Source organism: Salvelinus fontinalis, chromosome 31 (genome assembly GCF_029448725.1).
Source record: "Salvelinus fontinalis isolate EN_2023a chromosome 31, ASM2944872v1, whole genome shotgun sequence".
Taxonomy (NCBI): domain Eukaryota; kingdom Metazoa; phylum Chordata; class Actinopteri; order Salmoniformes; family Salmonidae; genus Salvelinus; species Salvelinus fontinalis.
The window spans coordinates 46,025,985-46,039,559 of NC_074695.1; the positions used below are offsets into that span (position 1 = coordinate 46,025,985).

General features: G+C 47.7%; 1 protein-coding gene across 1 annotated transcript in view; it reads right to left on the minus strand.

Moving 5' to 3' along the window:
- Positions 1-6,466, minus strand: part of LOC129830385 (transcription initiation factor TFIID subunit 4-like) — a gene marked incomplete in the record, with an annotated part of 18,114 nt that extends 11,648 nt beyond the window's left edge. The window contains 8 exon segments of the mRNA XM_055892931.1: positions 1,739-1,990; positions 2,118-2,207; positions 2,403-2,525; positions 2,648-2,776; positions 2,874-2,981; positions 4,108-4,256; positions 5,023-5,733; positions 5,910-6,466. Of these exon segments, the coding sequence (XP_055748906.1) occupies positions 1,739-1,990; positions 2,118-2,207; positions 2,403-2,525; positions 2,648-2,776; positions 2,874-2,981; positions 4,108-4,256; positions 5,023-5,733; positions 5,910-6,174 (1,827 nt within the window).
- Positions 6,467-13,575: the final 7,109 nt, after the last annotated feature.

Here is a 13,575-nt window from a genome sequence, read left to right on the forward strand (position 1 = left end):
AGAGAAGAGAGAGAGAGAAGAGAGAGAGAAGAGAGAGTGGAGAGAGAGAGAGTGGAGAGAGAGTGGAGAGAGAGAGAGTGGAGAGAGAGAGAAGAGAGAGAGAAGAGAGAGAGAAGAGAGAGAGAGAAGAGAGAGGGGAGAGAGCGAGAGAAAAGAGAGAGAGAAGAGAGAGAGAGAAAAGAGAGAGAAGAGAGCGAAGAGAGAGAAAAGAGAGAGAGAAGAGAGAGAGAAGAGAGAGAGAAGAGAGAGAGAAGAGAGAGAGAAGAGAGAGAGGAGAGAGAGAGGAGAGAGAGAGGAGAGAGAGTGGAGAGAGAGTGGAGAGAGAGAGTGGAGAGAGAGAGTGGAGAGAGAGAGTGGAGAGAGAGAGTGGAGAGAGAGAGTGGAGAGAGAGAGTGGAGAGAGAGAGTGGAGAGAGAGAGAGGAGAGAGAGAAGAGAGAGAGAGAGAGAGAGAAGAGAGAGGGGAGAGAGCGAGAGAAAAGAGAGAGAGAAGAGAGAGAGAGAAAAGAGAGAGAGGAGAGAGAGAAAAGAGAGAGAAGAGAGCGAAGAGATAGAAAAGAAAGAGAGAAGAGAGAGAGAGGAGAGAGAGAAGAGGAGAGAGAGAGCGAGAGAAAAGAGAGGAGAGAGAGAGGAGAGAGAGAAAAGAGAGGAGAGAGAGAAGAGAGAGAGTGGAGAGAGAGTGGAGAGAGAGTGGAGAGAGAGTGGAGAGAGAGTGGAGAGAGAGTGGAGAGAGAGTGGAGAGAGAGAGAGAGGAGAGAGAGCGAGAGAGCGAGAGAGCGAGAGAGCGAGAGAGAGGAGAAAGAGCGAGAGAGAGGAGAAAGAGCGAGAGAGAGGAGAAAGAGCGAGAGAGAGGAGAAAGAGCGAGAGAGAGGAGAAAGAGCGAGAGAGGAGAAAGAGCGAGAGAGGAGAAAGAGCGAGAGAGGAGAGAGAGCGAGAGAGGAGAGAGAGCGAGAGAGAAGAAAGAGCGAGAGAAGAGAGAGAGAAAAGAGAGAGAGGAGAGAGAGAAAAGAGAGAGAAGAGAGCGAAGAGATAGAAAAGAAAGAGAGAAGAGAGAGAGAGGAGAGAGAGAAGAGGAGAGAGAGAGCGAGAGAAAAGAGAGGAGAGAGAGAGGAGAGAGAGAAAAGAGAGGAGAGAGAGAAGAGAGAGAGAGTGGAGAGAGAGTGGAGAGAGAGTGGAGAGAGAGTGGAGAGAGAGTGGAGAGAGAGTGGAGAGAGAGTGGAGAGAGAGAGAGAGGAGAGAGGAGAGAGAGCGAGAGAGCGAGAGAGAGGAGAAAGAGCGAGAGAGGAGAAAGAGCGAGAGAGAGGAGAAAGAGCGAGAGAGAGGAGAAAGAGCGAGAGAGGAGAAAGAGCGAGAGAGGAGAAAGAGCGAGAGAGGAGAGCGAGCGAGAGAGGAGAGAGAGCGAGAGAGGAGAAAGAGCGAGAGAGGAGAAAGAGCGAGAGAGGAGAGAGAGCGAGGGAGAGGTATAAAACATGATTCACACAATAGAGCAGACCTTACTATTCAGGCTTGGGTATATATTTTTAACATTGTCCTTTCTAGCATGGTTCCAGCAATTACGTTGGAAGCGTAACCAGGCCAGCCCAGTACAGCTCGGCATTGCCATGTAGTGTGAAACACTCACTTCGGGTCATCCCTCAACATAACATAGTCATATAGACTTCATGTGACACTAAGACAACAAGGCCCCCCCCCCCCAGTACACGGAAACACTGAGTGGAGTATCATTAGGATATAGTATACCAGGCCAGGCTTGCTGTGAGGTGTCTGGGCCGGGCTGATGACAGGGGACTGGTGCATGGTCCCCTTGGCCCCGGGGCTGGTGGTGGTGGTTCTGTTAAGAGGGAGTCTCTGTGTGGCGGCCGTGCCCCCCAGCACCACTGCAGTCAGGGCAGTGGAGGAGGCGCCAGGCTGGACGCTGGCCTGGGGAAGCTGGCTCTGCTGGATGAAGGCTGTTGAGTCTGGGGTCATCTGACGCAGTGCGGGGAGACTCCTCTGGAGATGGGGAGGGAGGGCACAGGTCATTCCCTCATCTATATTGCATCTTCCGGCCACTTGTATTTGTTTGGGTAGCGAGTGAATAGCTAGCTACATTAAAGAAGGGAAAAGCCATCGGTCATACCTTGAGGAAAGGCACGAGATATGGCTGAGGAGAGGAGTGGAGCTCCCGGTATAACCGACTGGTAAACTCCTCCGCTTCGATCTTGCCTTCCTGCAGTGGTAGAAAAACACAGACATCAATGTAGAAAGACAGAGTGAGGAAAAAGAGTAAGAGAGAGAGAGAGAGAGAGAGAGAGAGAGAGAGAGAGAGAGAGAGAGAGAGAGAGAGAGAGAGAGAGAGAGAGAGAGAGAGAGAGAGAGAGAGAGAGAGAGAGTGAAACGGACACAGACAGACAGACAGGCGTACCAACAGGCTCTTGACCAGGTCCTTGACGCTGGCCGTGGTCTCAGACGACTGCTTCCCGCTGGATGCCAGCTTGATCAGCGTGGAAAGGAAGTTCTTGCATTTCTTCACGTTCTCCAGCGTCTCCTACACACACACACACACACACACACACACACACACACACACACACACACACACGTAAAAACCATTGCATGACCATTTAGGAGTAGACAAATGCAGGAGGGAGTTGAGGAGTGTTGTCTCACCATAGTGGTAGTGCCTGGTGTCCCGGTAGCTCCAGGGGTCCCTGCTCGCTGGTTGACTGCTGCTGCCGAGCCAGGCTGCAACGGGGCCTGACCTGGGCTGGCAGCCGCCCCACCCAGCACAATGGTGTTCTACAGGAGATGGGACAAAGGGAGCAGGGGATGAAATGAGACTAAGGGGAGAGGGTGAGATAATTCAAGCGAAGAGGGGGATGAGGTGTGTACCTACCTGCTGTAGCACAGGAGGCCTCTGGAGGACAGTGGTCTGGGCCGGGGTGCCCTGCTTGACGATGGTGGTGGGGGTCACCTGGCGGGCCATGAGGGGCATCCCTGGAGCCTACAGGATAGGACAAGGGTTCTGGGGACGGTTGCACCAGTTGGTCGTAACCCCACTTCCCGACCTTATAATTAGACCTGTTGCACCACCTGGGCATAACCCTTCTATGAGCTATGTCTGGGAGTAGAATCTACACCTTGTAGGGAACAGGCGTATTCTTTCATGATATGCACAGAAAATAATAGCAATCTCTATTTTCAAAAAGTCTGATCAGATATGAGCGAACAAATAGATGATCTGCCACCTCCTCTTATTTGCCCGGACAGAAATTATTATATAATTAACCAAACATATAGACGGAGATTCTGTGAAACAAAATCATATTGATTGACAAGTCAAGAGCTTTTAGTCGGAATATGGCCTAGGCTACCACACCAGTGACAAGCAAAAGAATCCACATGTTATACTAGGCTACCGTTGGCTACATAGCATACCGGCAAAATATTCTGTTAACACTGCTAGACGAGCAAACCAGACTAAAGCTCATCATGAACACTCACCTCAACTTTGCTAACATTTTCCCGGCCTAATTTGTAACCAAATATCCAAACGGATATTCGGTGCAAACAAAAATCGGACATTGATTCATTCATCAAGGTAAGTCCCCACGCTCGTCTCAAAGCAGCGCGATAACACTGGCACCAATCGTAACGGTGCCGAAATTACGGTTGACCACATACGGCTATTGCTTTAAAACTATTTCAAACGGTTGGACGACTTTGGGAGTTTCCGTACGCAACAACATGAGAAATGCCTTCAACGGCATTAACTTGATTCTCATTCAGTGATACTCATTCCCAAAGTAATTATTGATTGAGCCATCCAGCTGTGGTTGAGAAAACGGGCATGCATAGCGGTGGGCTTTGCGAAGTGATGGGACATGCCTAATGTTGAGAACTGCCACTGGCGCTGCCTAGCAACCATCATTACGAAGCCTCGCATCCCATGAACGTGCGTGGTACACGGCGCACTAGTCTGATTTTTGGTTGGTGCAACAGGTGTAAATTAACCGGCTCTGTGTCACCTCTGTCGCTCTTTCATCCCTCTCTTTATTCAATCACACTGTGATCTCGCCATCACTGGAGCTAAGAGATGATTTACAGTTTCAGTGTGTGTGTGTGTGTACCTGTACAGAGGTGATCTGGACAGGAGGAGTGCTGGTGGGGGTGGCTGGCCGTGGGGTCATGGGGCTCTGGGACTGAGCCTGCATCTGGGCCAGGGTCTGCTGGTGGATCATTAACAGCTGCCCACTCTCACTGCGCACCAACACCATCCCTGCACAGGGCAGAGGGCATGGAGGGGGTCAGAGGTGAGCTCAAACAGAGGTCACAGATCAACAGACAGACTCGCTAAATGCACCACGATTGAATAACTTCTGAAGCATTGTTTGCTTAGAAAATATATTTGGCCACTCTTGGCTGAAAAGAGGTACAGTAAAAAGTAATTATCACTAAAACTCAACTTTCAGTGGCGAGCTTAAATGGTGGATAGCATTGTTAGACAGAACCTGTGAGACATGCAGTACCAACAGAATATTTGACGCATGCTTGCAACTAGGTTACATGATGCGCTACAGTGTCAGTGTGCCCTTTGACAGTGGGTCGGTCCATGGTATGTGTGCTATCAGGACCACACAACAGAGAACAGCACAACAGACAACACTAATCTGCTTTTACAAGCAAAAACAAGTAGACAGAATCAATAGAATGTTCCCACAGGTCACAGTGTGCTAGAGGAGCATGAACAATGGACAGCAAAACACACACACATTACACACACACACTGGGATGGAGTACAGTATAGCAACTGGACAGTTTGTCTGATAAACAAACAAAAGACTTGTCTGTGTGCCTCAGCGCATAAGTTTGCAATAAAGTGTGTTTATCACATTGACAGAGCCTTGAAACGCTACAAAGCAAGATGCATTGTATCGCCCTCTCCACTCACTCTTGGCTCACTGACATAATTGTCTACTCTAAACACATCAAATCATGCTTCAATGAATCAGCTATACAATATCAACTGAGAATGGAAAAGTTACCTGGGGGGAGCTGAATGTTTTGGATGTTTGGACCGTTCTGTTGGGGCTGCGGAAGTCTCGGGGCCAATACCTGAGGAGCGATCGCCCTTATCCCGCCAGGACTGATCGCAAGAGTCGACGGGCTTTTCCCTACAGCTGCTGCCGTCCCCGTCACCTGTGCAGTCTTTTGTATTGTCGTTTTGGGCGACTCAGACTTGTTGATTTGTGCTCCTGAACACGCAGGGTGAGCGACGTTGACAGATGATGCCAGACAGGTATTGCTCCCGCTCAGCGAGGTGACTGCTCCGGGGGTTTGCATAGGCGGCCTCACGAGCGTGACAGTAGGCACACTGTTCCGAACAGACGGCTGCGACGATATTACAGTTGAAGTGACAGCCTTGTCCATTGGAGAGGTTTGAATGACAGTGCTGGAAGTTGAGTTTCCTTTGACCACGGAGCCTGGTCCGTTGTTGACAATCGTGACCGCGGGCACTGTGCTGCTTGCCGAGCTCACCAAACTATGAGAGTTTATTACAACGCTACTTCCATTTAAAGTTTGTACACCAGCCGAATCGGTTTTTTCGACCCCTTCCCCGTGATCGGGAACCACTGTTACCACACCACCGGCTGTCCCCGTCTTACTCTGCCTGTGTCCCGCTGTCGTGCTTGAGCCCGCCGCTGTATCCATGGTGGACCTCGTCCTATTAATGACACCCCCTTGGACGCTAGTCTCTACAGCAGAGGAAACATGAGAGAAAGGGAAATATCAAATATATATAAGTTGAACATGTGTATAAGCAAGAGTTTTGTCAAATGGTGTGGCTAAAAGACACGAAAAACAGGAAAAACGTGACAAAAATGTGCTAACCAGAGTCAGCTGCTAAACCTATATCTTACGTTAACGTTACCTGGTTTAGCAAGCTCTTGTGAAAGTCCCATTTTGCTGTCCTGGACATTGGAATTGCCACATACAGCGGAGTTGCCAATGTGATTTGCGGCAGCCCGGACCCTGACTGCAGAGTTTCCGCGAGCCGATCCCGTGAGCTCAGACTCCAAAGATCCAACTAGATCACTAACTACTTTCTCGTCCACCTCAGTGTTGAAGAAAACATCATCCAGCAAATCCGAGCCCGCCGCCATCTTTACCCTACTACACTCGATCGTGAGACGCATGCGCCGATTGGATACTCCGTCACTGACATCGGATTCCGGGTGCTCTGATTGGTTATTGCTAGATTTAAAGGTTGGGATAAATGGTTGTAACTTGCATTTTGGAATGCCAGCCGGATGAGAAAGCACGGACAAAAAATTGGTACGACAGTACAGATAGGATTGCCAAATGGAAACGAACCACACGCGATGTCACCGATTGTACTTATTTGGAATCATTCTAGAGGAAATAATGTGATTTCTTAGCTCTTTTGAGTTTTTAATCTCGACTCAAAATGGCTGCGTTGTTTTTTCATTTTTTTTCAGTTCGGTCGGACAACTGCTGTTACCACACGCACGAGGGCGCATATCATGCGCTCGCTGCTGAATGTCGAATAGAACTAGGCAGCTTGCTGCTTGCCTCTGTCTGTCGCTGAGCTATGGAGGACAATAAAGACATCTCATGTCATTTGTTTTACATTTCTGTGATCATGCTTTAGAGATTGAAGCTGTGCTATAGGCATAGGGTCAATTCAGAAAGAGTGGGACATCATTGATCTTTTTTATTATTATTATTAATGGAGGAAGCGCCCAAAAATATAAATGACGTCATGATTTCCCAAATCAACGTTTGTACCGACAGATGTAGCTAATTGAATAGCCTATCATTCTAGAGTATTCATTAAAACGCATCCTCCAAATCATATTTTATTAGTCACATGCACCGAATACAACATGCACCGAATTCAAATGCTTGCTTACAAGCCCCTAACTGACAATGCAGTTTCAAAATATACGGATAAAAGTAACAAGTAATTAAAGGTGCTGGTACAGAGTCAATGTGCAGGGGCACATGTACATGTAGGTAGAGTTAATTAAAGTGACTGCATAGATGACAACAGAGTGGCAGTGGAGGGGTAGCCATTTGACTAGATGTTCAGGAGTCTTATGGCTTGGGGGTAAAAGCTGTTTAAAAGCCTCTTGGAACTAGACTTAGCGCTCCGGTACCGCTTGCCGTGCGGTAGCAGAGTGAACAGTCTATGACTAGTGTGGCTGGAGTTTGACAATTTTTAGGGCCTTCCTCTGACACCGCCTGGTATAGAGGTCCTGGATGTCAAGAAGCTTGGCCCCAGTGATGTACTGGGCCGTTCGCACTACCTTCTGTAGTGCCTTGCGGTTGGAGGCTGAGCAGTTGCCATACCAGGCAGTGATGCAACCAGTCAGGATGCTCTCCATGGTGCAGCTGTAGAATCTTTTGACGATCTGAGGAACCATACCAAATCTTTTCAGTCTCCTGAGGGGGAATAGGTTTTGTCGTGCCCACTTCACGACTGTCATGGTGTGCTTGGACCATGTTAGTTTGTTCTGAACTTAAAGCTCTCAACCTGCTCCACTGCAGCCCCGTTGATGACAATGGGGGCATGCTCGGTCCTCTTTTTCCTGTAGTCCACAACCATCTCCTTTGTCTTGATCACGTTGAGTGAGAGGTTGTTGTCCTGGCACCATACGGCCAGGTCTCTGACCTCCTTCCTATAGGCTGTCTCGTTGTTGTCGGTGATCAGGCTGCAGGCTGGAGTCATGCTGGAGTCGTGCTTGGCCGTGCAGTCATGAGTGAACAGGGAGTACAGGAGGGGGCTGAGCACCCACCCCTGAGGGGACCCTGTGTTGAGGATCAGCGTGGCGGATGTGTTGTTACCTACCCTTACCACCAGGGGGCGGCCCGTCGGGAAGTCCAGGATCCAGTTGCAGGGGGAGGTGTTTAGTCCCAGGGTCCTTAGCTTATTGATGAGCTTTGAGAGCACTATGGTGTTGAATGCTGAGCTGTCGTCAATGTGAAGAGCATTCTCACATAGGTGTTCCTTTTGTCCAGGTGGGAAAGGGCAGTGTGGAGTGCAATTGCAACTGTATCATCTGTGGATCTGTTGGAGCGGTATGCAAATTGGAGTGGGTCTAGGGTTTCTGGCATAATGGTGTTGATGTGAGCCATGACCAGCCTTTCAAAGCACTTCATGGCTACAGACGTGAGTGCTACGGGTTGTTACGCACGCCTCTGAGAAGAGGGAACGCAACACCCTGCTACAACTCAACTCCCCGTGAAGTGAAAGAGGTATGGACTGTAGGTGCGAGTAAGGATGACAAAAGTCAGAATTTACCGTTTACTAGGATTTATTTCCTTAAACGGTAATATGGGGAAAAGGGGCTGGACGGAACCAAAGCAAAGAAAGTAAATATCAAAGCTTCCCCCTCTCCTATCTAACCTGCCTACCCACTTAACTTACCTAACTTAGCACCACCTGGTGCCTTAACCAAAATACAGGGGGTGGTCCGCCCAGGTCTTACCTAGTGTGCCTAGACAGTGAATATACTACGGGTATATGTATGCCTGCGGGCCTCTTGCCTAAGCACACCCTAGGCGCCTTCTCCTTCCCCCCTGGGAACAAATGAAACAGAACAACAAACAATTTCAATAATCAAAACAGTGCGTCCTATAACACATAACAGACATAACCAATCAGCTCCCTCAGCAACAACTTACATAGTACATACCAAATCTCTTTGAGAAACAACCAACACTTTATCACAATCAAATTCTCCAGAAAAAATCTCTCCAAAATATTCAATCTTCTCTTAATCTCTCCAAAACATTCAATCTCCCTCTAATCTCTCCAAAACATTCAATCTCCCTTTAATCTCTCCAAAACATTCAATCTCCTCTTAATCTCTCCAAAATATTCAATCTCTCTCCTCCTGAACAGAACACTGGCTTTTATATAGCTTCAGGAGTCTAATTGGATACAGCTGCATCTTGACGAGGGGGCGGGGTCAGCTCTCTAATCGTCCATTAGCCATTGAGTCGACCAATCAGCTGGTTGGGGAGGCTTCCAGGAAGCCATCTCCTGAAACACACACACTCAAATACAACACAGAAACTGGGGAACGTAACAGGGTCGGTAGTCATTTAGGCAGGTTACCTTAGTGTTCTTGGGCACAGGCACTGTGGTGGTCTGCTTAAAACATGTTGATATTACAGACTCGGACAGGGAGAGGTTGAAAATGTCAGTGAAGACACTTGCTAGTTGGTCAGCGCATGCTCACAGTACATGTCCTGGTAATCCGTCTGGACCTGCGCCCTTGTGAATGTTAACCTGTCTAAAGGTCTTACATCGGCTGCAGAGAGCCTGATCACACAGTCTTCCGGTACAGCCGGTGCTCTCATGCATGTTTCAGTGTTATTTGCCCCGAAGTGAGCATAGAAGTAGTTTAGCTCGTCGGGTACGCTCATGTCCCTGGCCAGCTCTCGGCTGTGCTTCCCTTTGTAGTCTGTAATGGTTTGCAGGCCCTGCCACATCCGACGAGCGTCAGAGCCGGTGTAGTACGACTCGATCTTAGTCTTGTATTGATGCTTTGCCTGTTTGATGGTTCGTCGGAGGGCATAGCGGGATTTCTTAGATTCACGCTCCTTGAAAGCGGCAGCTCTGGCCTTTAGCTCAGTGCGGATGATGCCTGTAATCCATGGAATCTGGTTGGGGTATGTACGTCAGTCACTGTGGGGACCACATCATGGTTGCACTTATTGATGAAGCCAATGACAGATGTGGTGTATTCCTCAATTCCATTGGAGGAATCTCAGAACATATTCCAGTCTGTGCTTGCAAAACAGTCCTGTAGCTTAGCGTCTGCTTCATATGACCACTTTTTTATTGATCTAGTCACTGGTGCTTCCTGCTTTAATTTCTGCTTGTAAGCAGGAATCAGGAGGATGGAATTATGGTCAGATTTGCCAAATGGAGGGCTAGGGAGAGCTTTGTATGAATCTCTGTGTTTGGAGTATAGGTGGTCCAAAGTTATTTTCCCTCTGGTTGCACATTTAACATGCTGATATAAATTTGGTAAAACTGATTAAAATTTCCCTGCATTAAAGTCCCCAGCTAGTAGGAGCGCCACCTCTGAGTGAGCGTTTTCTTGTTTGCTTATGGCGGAATACAGCTCATTCAATGCTATCTTAGTGCCAGCCTCTGACTGTGGTGATATGTAAACAGCTACAAAGAATATCAGCAGCTTATCATGAGAAACTCTACTTCAGGCGAGCAATAGCTCGAGACTTCCTTATATATAGATATAGTGCACCAGCTGTTGTTTACAAAAATACATAGACCGTCGCCCCTTGTCTTACCAGACGCAGCTGTTCTATCCTGCCGGTACATTGTATAACCAGCCAGCTGTATATTGATATTGTCGTCATTCAGCCACGACTCCGTGAAGCATAAGATGTTACAGTTTTTAATGTCCCGTTGGTAGTTTAATCTTCCCAATAACTTGTCCATTTTATTGTCCAAAGATTACATGTTTGTGTGCAGATTTGATGGGAGTGGGGGTTTATTCGATCGCCTCCGACTCCTCAGATGGCAGCCTGCCCTCTCTTTATCCGCCTCCTCTTCACGCATATCACTGGGGTCGGGCCCTGTTTCCTAGGGAGCCGTATATCCTCCGCCTCGGGCTCGTCAGAGTCGTGAAATAAGAAAAAGGATTCTGCTAGTCCGTGGTGAGTAATCGCAGTCATGATGTCTAGAAGTTATTTTCGGTCATATTGCAAAGTCTGCCTATGCCCACACATTGTCTAAATACAATTTTATATATGTAATACCCTCAAACACCACATTAGGTATAGGCTACCTCATTTCAAAATAGGCCAGCATCACTCAATAGTGAATGATACACTATATATACAAAAGTATGTGGACACCACTTAAAAGTAGTGGATTCGGCTATTTCATCCATACCCTTTGCTGACATGTGTATACACTCGAGCACACAGCCATGCAATCTCCATAGACGTACATTGTCAGTAGAATGCTCTTACTTAAGAGATCAGTTACATTCAACGTGGCACCGTCATAGGATGCCACCTTTCCAATAAGTCAGTTCTTCAAATTTCTGACTTGCTAGAGCTGCCCCGGTCAACTGTAAGTGCTCTTCTTGTGAAGTGGAAATGTCTAGGAGCAACACCGGCTCAGCCGTGAAGTGGTAGGTCACACAATGTCACAGATCGAGACCGTTGAAGCGTGTAGCGCGTAAAAATCGTCTGTCCGGCCTCCAGGGTGGCGCAGTGGTCTAAGGCACTGCATCGCAGTGCTAGCTGTGCCACTAGAGATTCTGGGTTCGAGTCCAGGCTCTGTCGCAGCCGGCCGTGACCGGGAGGCCCATGGGGCGGTGCACATTTGGCCCAGCGTTGTCCGGGTTAGGGAGGGTTTGGCCGGCAGGGATATCCCAGTCTCATCGCGCACTAGCGACTCCTGTGGCGGTCCGGGCACAGTGCACGCTGACCAGGTCGCCAGGTGTACGGTGTTTCCTCCGACACATTGGTGGTTGGATGGACATTGTGTCAAGAAGCAGTGCGGCTTGGTTGGGTTGTGTTTCGGAGGACGCATGGCTCTCGACCTTCGACTCTCCTGTGTCCATACGGGAATTGCAGCGATGAGACAAGACTGTAACGACTACCAATTGGATACCACGAAAATTGTGGAGAAAAAACAATTGTAAAAATCGTCTGTCCTCGGTTGCAACACTCACTACCGAGTTCCAAACTGCCCCTGGAAGCAACATCAGCACAAGAACTGTTTGTTGGGGGTGGTGTAAAACTCGCCGCCATTGGACTCTGGAGCAGTGAAAACTCGTTCTCTGGAGTGATGAATCACGCTTCACCATCTGGCAGCCTGACAGACAAATCTGGTTTTGGCGGATCCCAGGAGAATACTATCTGCCCTAATGCATAATGCCAACTGTAAAGTTTGGTGGAGGAGGAATAATGGTCTGGGGCTGTTTTTCATGGTTCGGGCTAGGTCCCTTAGTTCCAGTGAAGGGAAATCTTAACGCTACAGCATACAGTGACATTATAGACGATTCTGTGCTTCCAACTTTGTGGCAACAGTTTGGGGAAGGCCTTTTCCTGTTTCAGCATGACAATGCCCCCGTGCACAAAGCGAGGTCCATACAGAAATGTTTTGTCGAGATTGGTGTGGAAGAACTTGACTGGCCTGCACAGAGCCCTGACCTCAACTCCATCGAACACCTTTGGGATGACTTGGAACGCTGACTGCGAGCCAGGCTTAATCACCCAACATCAGTACCTGACCTCACTAATGCTCTTGTGGCTGAATGGAAGCAAGTACCCGCAGCAATGTTCCAACATCTGTGGAAAGCCTTCCCAGAAGAGTGGAGGCTGTTATAGCAGCAAAGGGGGGATCAACTCCATATTAGTGCCCATGATTTTGTAATGAGATGTTCGACAAGAAGGTGTTCACATACTTTTGGTCATGTAGTGTATTCCTTCACATCTCCATGCCAATCATTTGATTGATCTCAAAGTTTCATGGGTATATTAGGTATTTTTGAATTACTGTTTTGTGAGCGAATTAGATCTGATGGTGTTAAAAAACGATTAGACTTTCTTGTCTAATCAAAGGGTATATCCTGCCTAGTTGTATTATCATTATTTGTTTTTACTTTTCAGCTTCATCTAACCATCCTAAAATCTCATTAGAAATTTGGTGTTTTTGGTGTAACAGTAAAGTTATAGGCCTACTATGCTACGGTATTATATTCGGTTCTGTTGTGTAAAATGCAAATCAATCATTATGTGATCTTGTTAGATATTGATTCAGCTTTGTTACACTTTACTAAAGGAGCACCATTGTGAGAAGTGATGATCTTCTGTTTGTAATAATAATTATATTTGATGAGCCTGACTACACTGGCGGATTTACCATTAGGCACAAGACACAATTGCCTTAAATCATCAAGGGGCCTCATGAGCTGGGCATAAAAAAGACATTAAAATAAAACAAAATTAAAATAATGTCTGTGCATGAAGCCCCTTCATGCTCCGCTCGAGGCATAATAAATAAACAATAAAAACATCTCCATTAAAATCCATCTGTTTAATCCACCGCGTCCGCCGATATCGTCCTTTCGCATCTGCGGTGGAAAGTGGCCGAGCTACAATGGTGCTTGTCGGACCAGGAGACATTTCGAAAATCAGTCTTCTCTTGAAAACATCTGTAGCGTCCAAATGGTTTGGGCTACACACTAATATACCTCTCTATGAAAATATGAGACTCTCCATTTTCCCTCACAAGTCCCAAATCATCTCGGCTCCTGGACCCTGTCAGCGTATTTCAAGGCTGTTTTGAGACAATGACTTATCAGTGACCAAATCCCTGCTCGGATAATCCCTACCATTGTATCGCTGAGTTGGCGTATTGCTGCTGCAAATGTACATGGCGGTCGTAATGTAAGTAACCTCATTTATGTCCCTCTAACTCCCCTGAAGGCCTCTGTCAACCCTACAGCTACTGTATGCAGTAAATCACGCGCCTATGAACCTGAGTTATATTGTTAGCACTGAGACAGTTTGGCTCAGTAGGA